The 11,776-nt window shown below is 37.4% G+C and overlaps 1 protein-coding gene across 3 annotated transcripts; it reads left to right on the forward strand.

Annotated features, from left to right (window-relative positions):
* The first annotated feature begins 842 nt into the window (after positions 1-842).
* Positions 843-8,082, forward strand: LOC121993086 (probable LRR receptor-like serine/threonine-protein kinase At1g56140). Of its 3 annotated transcripts, XM_042547759.1 has the most exons (25): positions 852-1,084; positions 1,634-1,811; positions 1,947-2,018; positions 2,406-2,477; positions 2,547-2,618; positions 2,762-2,833; positions 2,967-3,038; positions 3,134-3,205; positions 3,393-3,464; positions 3,612-3,683; positions 3,766-3,837; positions 3,966-4,037; positions 4,133-4,198; positions 4,268-4,333; positions 4,533-4,577; positions 4,694-4,758; positions 4,825-5,225; positions 5,345-5,543; positions 5,609-5,767; positions 5,847-5,965; positions 6,257-6,467; positions 6,569-6,800; positions 6,878-7,025; positions 7,148-7,547; positions 7,664-8,082. In XM_042547759.1, exons 1-24 carry the CDS (start codon positions 958-960, stop codon positions 7,508-7,510), a joined length of 3,099 nt encoding a protein of 1,032 aa, XP_042403693.1. In that variant the 5' UTR covers positions 852-957; the 3' UTR covers positions 7,511-7,547; positions 7,664-8,082. The 3 variants fall into 3 exon arrangements, with proteins under 3 accessions (XP_042403694.1, XP_042403693.1, XP_042403692.1); XM_042547758.1 differs by having other exon boundaries at positions 4,133-4,333; XM_042547760.1 differs by lacking the exons at positions 6,878-7,025; positions 7,148-7,547; positions 7,664-8,082 and having other exon boundaries at positions 843-1,084; positions 4,133-4,333; positions 6,564-6,766.
* The last annotated feature ends 3,694 nt before the right edge of the window (positions 8,083-11,776 follow it).

The raw sequence follows: 11,776 nt of genomic DNA on the forward strand, positions 1-11,776 counted from the left end.
TAAATTCTAATTTAAATGTATTGAATTTAGGAGAAGTTATATTTCATTTTAGATTTTTTTTCCAAAAAAATGAGGATAATTCAGTAAATTAGTATGCATTAAGGAGTTGAAGTAAAGAAAAGTTTGTACAAGGGAATGAGAATAATTTTTTTCTAATATAATAACTAAGGAGGAAATTGAGTTTGTATATCGGGAGTTTACGATCATTTATCCAAAAAAAAAGTATTTTTCTTTATTCATCTAGATGATGAAAAGGGAGGGAGGGATGATCTTATCGAGAACCAAGAAAAACATAAATAAGGAAGCACAGGAGAAGAGAAATCTCATAAATGTAATGGGTATTTGGAGGTTTAACTATTCATTTATTATATTTGAATATAATTTCAATACTTGTGTTTATATTATACCTGATGTTGATGATCGATTTCAGATAGATATTCCAATCAAACAGTATTGCTAATGACGAAAAAGCAAAAGGAAAAGAAGAAAATAGTGTGCTTTGACTTTCATGCGCGCGAGTTGTTGAAAGAAGACGTGAATTGATAATTACAACTTTGGATTACTGCAAATCTTCCAATTGGGCGGGCGGTAAACGAATCTTCTTATTTACGGATAGATTTAGGGGGTGCTTGGTTGGAGGGAATAAGAGTGGGGAATGGGAAAGGGATTGAAAGTGGATGTTTGGTTAGGAGGATTAATGGTGGATCCCATGGATTCATTACCCCAAACATGGAAATGAACCATTCCCTAGCAAAAGGAGGGGAATAGGAAACCCCCCATTTCCATTCCCCACTTTTATCAATCACATTCTCATTCACATTCCCTTATGTGAACCAAGCATCCCCTTAGTACTTCATATTTGTTTACTATAAAAGGGTAACAATCTTCTTATAGACACTCCTGCGAGAGAACTAATTGAGATAATTTGCCCTTGCAGTTTTCCTCTAGCTCCGGGAAATGGTGGTGTGCGAATCCCATGACTCTTTGCCGAGAGTTCAGCTGCTGTTCTTCTTCATCCTTCCTCTGCTCCTCTTGCAAGGGAGGGTTGCAGCTCAAGTCAACGCTACAACAGACCCAAACGAAGGTTCTTGTGGATATCCACAAAACCTCTTTCTTTTTTTGTTTTCCCTTTGTCAAGAAAGGGAATGAAAAATTTAGCCCTTGTAGGCACAAGATTCTAGGGTTTTCTAAAGCATTTTAAAGTATGTTCATCATCTCCTTCTAGCCAACAAGGGATTCAGTAGCAGGATCTGAATATAACTTTTTTATGCAGAATGTTTCTCTTCAGAAAAGAAAATTGCAGATGCATTTCTTCTGTTGGATTGCTTTCTGTTTAATCTCCTGCTGTAGTTTCTGATATGATTTCTTCAATTTGGTACCAAGACGGTAGCCTTACTACCTTGATGCAGACTGACTTTTGACCTTCCAATACTACTCATTTGATTGCTCGATAATCAAATTGCTATTCGACATAAACCTTATTTTGTACACTAATTAGGTTGGACCAGAGTCATTTATCTTTCCAAGTGGGATTTCTCAGTGTACTATTGGTGTGAATCATATAGTTTTGTTTTTTTACTTTTTTTATTTTTTTGTGAAAACAATTGAACTTACTTTTTGCAAATGGATGCAGTTTTAGCACTGAACACTATCCTAGAGAGATTGGGTTTGAGCACATCATCTCAGTGGAATTTCAACGATAACCCATGCACTGGTGTTGCCATCGATCAAACTCCAATTAATAATCTCAACCCTGGAATCAAATGTGACTGTACTTACAACAACAATAACACTTGCCATATCACTCATCTGTATGATACTAAAATCTTTCTTGAGATGTATTTAGAGTTCTTGTAACTCCTGAATCCATCCATTAATTTCAAGCTAATTTGCATCATCACTCTTACAACAAGTTATTTTTGTGTCCGTCCTTTGTGTGTTTGCAGGAAGGTTTATGCCTTAAATGTGTATGGACTTGTCCCCGAAGAGCTACAAAACCTACCCTACCTCTTTGATTTGTAAGAACTACTTGTTTATTTGAGATTGCACAATTCAATATTTGGATTTTGGACCTTCCAGACTTTCAAAAAATAATTTGATTGTTTTGAATTCAAATTCAACTAATGTGGGAGGGGAAGGAATAGAGCTTGCATTAAAAAAATTAATTCAGCTTTGGGTAAGGCATGTTTCTGATACTACTTCGATATATGCATTTGTCTATAAATGGTATATTATTTTTCCAAGATAGATAATAGTCTTCTTAGCCAACTACTTTAAAATAACAATATCTTATGAATAGAAATCTATCATCCTTAAATTATCAGACAGGACTACTTATACAATAATGAGAAGAAAACTAAGTGTTGCAAAAATTGATAGTGACGAGATGAGATCTACTTTTGCAGAAATTTAGCGCAAAATTACTTGACTGGATCTCTACCAGCTGTCCTAGGAAATTTGACTAACCTGCAATACTTGTAAGGTTCTTTTGCACCTCAAGCATTATTTCATCATCTTTATATGTAATATGTTCCAATAACTAACAGAAGTCTAGGCATTAATGCCTTATCGGGGCCAATACCGCCGCAACTTGGGAACCTTCGAAGACTCGTCTCATTGTAAGCGTTTTTTTTCATATCTTCCCTGATATGTTGGTTCCTTCACTCTTCTTAACAACATGCTCTAAACATGATGAAGAATTTGAAATATCTTGAATGACCTAGTTTTAGAATTTCTTAAACTCAAGAAATGTCTCTTGCAGGAGTATTTCAAATAATTACTTCAACGGTTCAGTCCCTCCTGAGTTTGGAAATCTCAGAAACTTAGAACAATGGTTAAGTTTTGATTAAACCTTCAACTAGACCTTAATCTTATGAAATTCAATATGAAATTATTTCTTTTTCGCTACCATAGCCAATTGACAACTACAATTTTATTTGCTCTTCTTTCCGAATGTTGATATGTAGGTACATGGATAGTTCTGGACTTAGTGGCGAGCTACCACAAAATCTATCCAATCTCAGAAACCTACACACAGTGTAAGTTCTTGGGAATGATCGATTTCAATATATGCAGATATTTATAACTACTACAGCTAATAGTAATGCAATTTGCAATATGATTATTGTTTCAGGTGGGCTTCAGACAATAATTTCATCGGAAGAATACCTGATTACATTGGAACATGGACAAACCTGACAATCTTGTTAGATTTAGTAAATAATTCTAGAATGTTATTCGTCCACTTAAATATTTGCTTTCACCAACATTTGTTGTTATCTCAGGATATATACTTCAAACATAATCCTTCATTGTATTCTTAAAAAATATAAACCATATCAATTGTAAGTATTTGAAGCCAACAACGTGTTAATCTTCCACTCATATTGCAGGAGGTTCCAAGGCAACTCCTTTCAAGGTCCAATTCCTCCAAGCTTTGCCAACCTAATTCAAATGATCGATTTGTGAGTGTTCATCTTGTGGTTCTTGTATAACTATAAGATTTTCCTCTGAACTGTTAGCTACACCAATAAGGGATCAAGCCTGTGAAAATTTACAAAGTATATGTTTTCTTTCTTATTAACAAACTACTATATTTGCTGGTGGTGCAGGAGAATAGGTGATATCTTGAATGGGAGCTCTTCATTAGACTTCATTAGTAATATGACATCTCTAAGCACCTTGTAAGATGCTGGACAACTATGAGCTTTACAATTAACCTTCACTTTCCTGCCTTGTGATATCTTACACTTCTCTCTTAAATAGGGTACTAAGGAACAACAAGATCTCTGATACAATTCCATTGAACTTTCAGCCATACAATGGATTGACTTTTTTGTAAGATTCTTGATCCATGTTAGTATTATTATAATGAACTTAATATTAGTGGAATTAGTCCATTTCATCATTTTGGCATATCTATATATGTACAATTTTTTATATTTCTTCAATATTTTCTCATACAGAGATCTGAGCTTTAACAATATAACTGGCCAAGTTCCTCAGTCGCTCTTCAATCTGAGATCACTTGCTTTCTTGTGAGAAAAACTTTTATTATCACTTCAAAATTTATGATCAAGATGCAAATTTGGTTAATTGTTTCAACTTACTTCTTAAATACTTCTTTTATCAGATTTCTTGGTAACAACAGCCTCACGGGTTCCTTACCTCGGCAAAAGAGCACTGCACTAATGAACATGTATTGTGCCTCTATTGATCGGAGTTCCATTATGATCCTAATTCAGCATGCCACTTTGTTTATTTGCAGAGATTTATCATACAATCAGTTATCAGGAAGCTATCCATCTTGGGTTAGCCAAGGAAACTTGCAATTGTATGTTGAAAAATTGATTTGTTATTTTTAGTAAATATAGCAACACTCATTTTAGCAAACGTTATAAAATAGTACCTGTATGCCTATAGGTTTAAATATTATTGCTTTAACAATTTCCATGCTGATTGATAATTGACAGGCTTGAAAGCAGCATTTTCTTTCCTTTTTGCCTAAAGCTTGATGCTATTTTTTTGTCCAGGAATTTGGTGGCAAACAATTTTGTGATTGATGATTCCAACAATAGGTTGTTCCATATTTCCCTGACATAGATAAAAGCACTCTTTTCCATATTTCTAATTTTCTCTCCGAACGATTCTTTTTCTCTTAGCGTTGAGCATTCTGCCACTGTTTGTTGTGCAGCAACTTGCCTTCAGGGTTGAACTGTCTTCAGCGCAGTATTCCATGCCATCGTGGTTCCCCAATCTGTGAGTATTCTGAAAGAACGAACAAAATATTTGTGTATCTAACCAAATCATAATCTTTCACTTCAGATTCATCCTTTGCGATCGAGTGTGGTGGCAGTAGAGTAATAAGATCTTCTGATAACACTGTCTATGAGATTGATAACGCAAATCTGACAACTGCATCATACTATGTGACTGATTCAACCAGATGGGCAGTTAGCAGTGTTGGGCACTTTATGGATGCAGCTGCTCCTTCTTATGTGAGGGCCAGCCAATCTGAATTTCTTGGTACTCGAGACACAGAATTGTTTCTAACTGCAAGGTTGTCTCCATCTTCACTAAGATATTACGGTCTTGGTCTTGAGAATGGAAACTATACCATTAAGCTTCAATTTGCGGAGATTGCGTACCCTGACGTGTTCCCTGACTTCCCTGACTTGGCTACTTGGCAAAGCTTGGGTACAAGGCTCTTCAATATTTATATTCAGGTATGAGAGCCACAATTCTTACTCCAATAATAACACTTCCTCAATACATGATGACGAAAACATTCAAGCATTGTGAAAGAACTAAGTTATTACTTCCCTGTTTGTCTATTCTGATATAGGATGATCTAAAAGAGAGAGATTTTGATATAAGAAAGCAGGCTGGTGGCAGGTCCATTGTAGCTGTATCAAAGGAGTACACAGTTCTAGTGACGGATAATTTCCTCGAAATTCATTTCTTTTGGTCCGGCAAGGGTACCTGCTGTTTACCAACACAAGGATCCTATGGCCCGTTGATTTCATCTATAAGTGTATCTCCTGGTAGTAACTTGCACAATTTGGCTAGTTTTCTTTTCTTCAACATCTACTGACATGTTAGTGTGCAGCCTTCACTCCTACCGTATCAAACAGACTGCCAAGTTCAAAGAAAAACCGTGCCGGTTTGATTGCGGGTATTTCAGTTGGAGTTCTTGTTCTAGGATTGTTGGCTCTATGTGGAGTTATTTTCATCAGACAGAGAAAAAGAATATTAAATGAGGAAGCAGGTAACAAATAGTCCCTTGCAACTCTGCTGCCATGAATTACATTACTTAACTGATCGATCCAATTGTTTTGCGCTTTCAGTGTTAACAGGACTAGATGTGAAACCTTTCGTCTTCAGTTATGCTGAGCTAAGGGCTGCAACTGAAGACTTCAGTTCCTCTAACATATTGGGGGAGGGAGGATTTGGCCTAGTGTTTAAGGTTCGGCCTTTTTTTTTTTTTTTTGTATTTATCATTGTCACAATGATAAACAAGTTTACTTTCTATGCATCATCTGTATTGACACGATCGCATAATTTGGATGGGCAATAAATTTTTTAAGAGCATTCTGCATTTAAGTTTATCCTAAATGAAAGAGGAAATTCATATTGGTTAGTAATTTATTAGTGAAATGAAATTTGTTATTCACGGTATTTCCTAAGCTAAGTTACCAATTCTTTATCTATAAAATAATAAATTGGACCAATTGAAGTAAATTCGGCTAACATGCAGGGAATACTGAGCAATGGAAGAAAAGTAGCTGTTAAGAAACTCTCAACCACGTCTCATCAAGGAAAGGGTCAGTTCTTAACAGAGATTGCAACTATATCTGCTGTGCAGCATCGAAACCTTGTAAAATTACACGGTTGTTGTGTCGATGAAGAAAATCAGATTTTGGTGTATGAGTACCTAGAAAACCGTAGCCTTGATCAAATAATTTTTGGTATGTTGTTATTGAGGCTTAATAAATCATGGAAGGACACTTGCATGTATGAGTTTGAGTCCTAACTGTGGAGTAAATGATTTTGCTGTTTCTAAGTGCAGGGAAGAGAGATTTGCATCTTGATTGGCCAAACCGTTTCAATATATTATTGGGTGTAGCAAAAGGTTTAGCTTATCTCCACGAGGAATCAATTGTTCGAATTGTGCATAGAGATGTCAAAGCTAGTAATATTCTACTCGATGTTGATCTTAACCCGAAAATCTCAGATTTCGGTCTAGCTAAGCTCTACGACGACAAGATTTCTCACATTAGCACAAAGGTTGCTGGTACATTGTAAGTGCTACTTCATCTGGTATCGATTTCACACTATAAACTAGTATTTGCTAATTACTGATAGTGATTATGTTAAGTGGCTATCTGGCACCGGAGTATGCTCTGAGAGGGCATCTTACAGAGAAAGCTGATGTCTTTGCTTTCGGAGTGCTAGCATTGGAGGTTGTTAGCGGAAGACCCAACTCTGATCGACTTGATCACGAGACAGTTTATCTTCTTGAATGGGTATGTAAAACTAAATCTCAATATTTTAGATCTGATTAACTTTATTAACTTGTCGCTGGAAATGAATTAAGGGTGTAGCCTTTTTTAAGAAAATCTCAGCTGAGACCAAATTCCTGTCTTAGGCCTGGAATCTACTCGAGGACAATCGAAAATTAGAGGCGGTGGATCGAAGCTTAGCATCATTTGACGAGGAAGAGATCAACCGGGTCATTGGAGTAGCTCTACTTTGTACCCAAGCATCACCGGCGCATCGACCACCGATGTCTAGGGTCGTGGCTATGCTTGTAGGGGATCAAGAAATCATGGATGTGACCGAGAGGCCTTCCTATTTGCTCCTGTGGCAATGTGCCGAGAATTCTGATGCTTCATACCGAAGGCATGTAACAGAGCGACCTAGCTTTCCATTATGGAGCACTGACAGTGTGAAAACCAGAATTTTGTCTGTTCAATCGACTGGCGACTGTAGCATTGATGAGGGAAGGTGAACTTGATCACCATGGCTGAAACTTCTGTTAACGCAAGGTTCGACTCTGTTATACTGAATTCATGATCATATCAACTGAAATTCTAATTTGTGTGGCTTTGACAACACAACTAGCGATGAGGACCATTATTATTTTTTAATCAATAATTCACAGAAAATCTTAGTTCCAAAAGAGTGGCTTTGACTTTAGAAGTATTCTTTCTTCTTCCTTCTTCCTTCGGTGCTGGGTGGGTGAATGTCGACGGTCAACTCTGCTCAATTCTGCTACATAAATCTGGGAATCAAGAAGCCTGATTCAACCAGGAAAGAAGAGGGCGAGGAGTGCAACTAATGCGGAGGACGAAGGATGATGGAGTGCCAAACGGCTATGTGCCAATGATAATCGGAATAGGAAGGGAGAGGTTTTTGGTGCACACTATGCTTTTAAAGGTTCCATTTTTCGCAACGTTGCTGAAAATGGCCGAGCAAGAGTTCGGGTACGTGCTGCTAGTTCTTCGCATCTCGTGTAATATTGAACAATTCAGATCAGCGGTCGATGAAGGCTAATTCATACCATTCCATTTTCTTTCTCAATGCTTGTCCTATATGTTTTTCGATATTAGGATCTTTGATCAAATTCTAGAAAATTTACAAGTAACTAGAGAAGATTATGTACATGAGTTATAAAGATATTTGTATATGCGCTTGAGAGGATAAAAAAAAACAATTTGTGTATGGATCGACAAATTTATGGTCTGATTGTTAAAAAAATCAGTCTCCAATAAAAACCTTACTCTTTATTAAAATCCTAAAAGCTCTCACTAATTATTTGGGTGTGGGATGAAACTTTATCAACTTCTACTAGCTAAGGGCAAAGAGATCACAATCTTCTAGAGGTGGGTTGCCTGCGAAAGCTTGGCCTGTCCAAAGCATCGTATTCCTATCTTTTATAACACCCCTCATTTTCATTCAAAATCACTTGGATCTTTAAAATCATGTTCGTGATTTAGATTTATAATGGTTGAGATTGTAAGCAATTAGTGTTGACTTGCACCAACGGCCTTATTTCTTGGCTTTGCTATTGGAAAATGTGAATAGAAAAAGTGGATGGAAAGAGAACCATTGTAAATGAGACATTACGATATAAGAAAAAGGATCTATTAGGACATTTTCTTTAGGATATTTTCTAAGTTGGCGTGTCCAGTCGACATCCTTTATGCCCAAATCTTAGCGGCACATTTGAGTCAGAAGACTCATGAGTTATGCCCGTCACTTGGAGACGGTCGGGCTGTGAGGATGCCCGCTCATCTTCCCTGCCTCCAAAATTACCATCCCCGAACAATTCAATGTAGCTTTATCCAGCTTAATGGATGTCGAGCAGACAGCTTTAGATACGGTCTCCACTATAAAGAGAAACATAAGGTTTTAATTATACTTAATATACAAAGAGAAGTGAAAGTTTCTTACTAAAGGACCATTCCAAACCCACTGAGGTGATTCTCAATCCAAAGTATCTTTGGAGTAAACTCTCCTGGAGTAATCTGAAAATGTCAAACTTCAAGCTAGCGAGTTTTGTGATAGTTGTGCTGAAGGTTCGATTAGTGTTGAGGTCGCCTGGCTTGGGTGCAAGGGGAAGGGACGATTACCACTCGGTCGGCCAAGATTCGAGTATGGGGAATTTAGTAAAGAAGTATTTTTCCCTCCACTCTGTGCTTTGAGAGGGGATTTTGTCAAAGAGGTTGGCCTTTGGTTAGGCACGAAAACTAAAGAGGTTGTCGATTATTTATTGAGGGTAGAATAAATAATGAAACACTCGAGGAGTTAAAGGAATTCTAAACAACCGAAATACAATGGCCACTCTGCAAAGGAGGCAGATAGAGTTGGGGGCCAGCTGTTGAAGAGGAAGTCGAAAATACTTGTTAGTACCCTAAGGTAGTTTTGATGTGATCAACCAAGTCAGGTTAGGTCCTGTTGGTTTTTAACCATGTATCTAAGTGTGCAAGAACTTAGGAGCATAGGAAGTTAAGCAAAAGGCGCAGCTAACAAGAAGGACGACACAGGAAAGACCCGACGGGCTTGGTGCGTCCGAGGGACGAGGTGCTGCAGAAGAGTACGCGGGCAAACGAGAAGAAGGCGCGCGACATTTCCGAGGAACGAGAAGTCGAAGCGGAAGAATGCTCGAAGGCCGAAAGTTGGTTTCGGTTGAGCTCTATTCTGGATGACCGAGATCACCCATGCGAGCGGATCCGGAGCGAAAGATCCGAACCAATGCGAGTGGAATTGGAGCGAAAGACCCAGACCAAAAAGTCAATTGAAAGTTGACTTTCTGATACGGATGCACGAAACCAAAAGTTATCCGGAACACAACGTGGTGCGTTCCATTATGACGGGGATAAAAGTTTATCCCCTCCTAGACGCCTGGAACCCTTTGAGGCGCCCCAACTAGAGCTATAAATGCAGCCTTGGTCCCAGAAACTTAGATACAACACTAGAGAACACTTGTAAACGATTTCTTTTGTCTAGCTTTGTATTTTAAGTACTTCAACTGCTATAAGAGGCTTCTCCGCCTGAAGAAGTATTTAGTGTGCTTTCAATTTCCTTGGATTAACAACCTCTCCGATTGTAGCCAAGTAATTTCCTTGTGCCTCTTCTTTTTAATTTTAGTTACTTAATTATTTTTATACAAGTGTTAATTATTAAACTATAAAGATCAAGGAAGGTTGTTTTTCTTTGTAGCGCTATTCACCCCCTCTAGTCGACTGCCAAGGATCCTAATAATTGGTATCAGAGGCAGGACACCTTAGAAGGACTAATCGTCGACTGAAGCAAGGAAACGATGGTCAGTGTAAGCATTACTCTACCAAAATTCGAGGGAGACTTCGCACAATGGAAACTCCGGATGGAGGTATTTTTTTAAAATGGATTTTGAGATTCTTTTAATTATGAAATATGATTTTGTAGTCCTCTAGGACCAACATGGAGCTGGAAAGGAAGAGTGTTTGTGGATGAAGAAAGAACTGTTGGTTGCTACTCGGAAAGCCTATAGGTTCCACTGTACAAAAATTTTGTACAAAGATCTGAACCTTTTCCTAGCTACCATGTGTTCTTTTAAATTAAATTTTGGATCTCCTGCGGAACTTAACACGTTTGATCCAAAACTTAATCTATTTGTTCTTTTAGGTTTTGACTTGGATCTCCTGCGGAACTTAACACGTTCGACCCAAGTCTCCTTAAGTTATTAATTCCATTAAATATTAATTTCCATAAAAGGTTCCCAGTACTGACGTGGCGAGGCACATGGCCTTCTTGGATATGGGAGTAACCATCACCGACTAGACAAAACCTTTAATAGAAAGCTAATATTTAATTTCCTAAAATAACTTTAGGTTAACCAAAGAGAACAATCAAATCACAAGGAAAAGAAAGAAACAAAAGAACACAACTTCGAAAAAACATATTCGAAATACTAGAACGTAAGCCTCTTGTATTTGGTATTATTTCCATAAATAACTAGCATGATGCGGAAATAGAAATTACTAGTTATACCTTGTAGAAAAAACCTCTTGATCTTCTACCGTATTCCTCTTCTAACCTCGGACGTTGTGTGGGCAACGATCTTCCAAGATGAGAAACCACCAACCACCTTCTTCTCCTCCAAGCAAGGTTCGGCCACAAAAGAAAAGCTTCACCAAGGAGAAAAACCAAAATACTAACCAAGCTCCAAGAGATGCTAGCTTTCTCTCCTTCTTCTTCTTCTTCTCCGAGTAGTATCCGGCCACCACAAGAACTCCAAGGGAGAGGGAGAGGTTCGGCCACCACAAGAGGAAGAGAAGGAGATGATGGCCGGCCACACCAAGGAACAAAAGAGGGAGAGGAATAATAGATGTTGTGTCTTGTAAAGGCACCCTCACCCCTTCTTTTATATTCCTTGGCCTAGGTAAATTAGGAAATTTAATTACAATAAATTTTCCTTAATTTCCTTGACATGATTTAATTGAGAAAAATAAAATAATATTTCCCCAATTAAACAATGATGGCCGGCCAAATCAATAAGAAGCAAATTGGACAAGTTTCAATCAACAATTAAAACTTTCCTTATTTGTTTCCGGAAATTTTAAAAAATAAAATTTCTCTTTAAAATATCTTCATGGTTAATAAAAGGAAATATCTATAATTTTAATTTTATTAACATGTGAATAATTTTAAAGAGAAAATAAAACATCTCTCCAATCTACAAATAAGGAAAGAGATCTAATCTCTTTCTTTAATCTTTTGTAAATCTTTTACA

The sequence above is a fragment of the Zingiber officinale genome, chromosome 6B, assembly GCF_018446385.1.
Source record: "Zingiber officinale cultivar Zhangliang chromosome 6B, Zo_v1.1, whole genome shotgun sequence".
NCBI classification, from domain to species: Eukaryota; Viridiplantae; Streptophyta; class Magnoliopsida; order Zingiberales; family Zingiberaceae; genus Zingiber; species Zingiber officinale.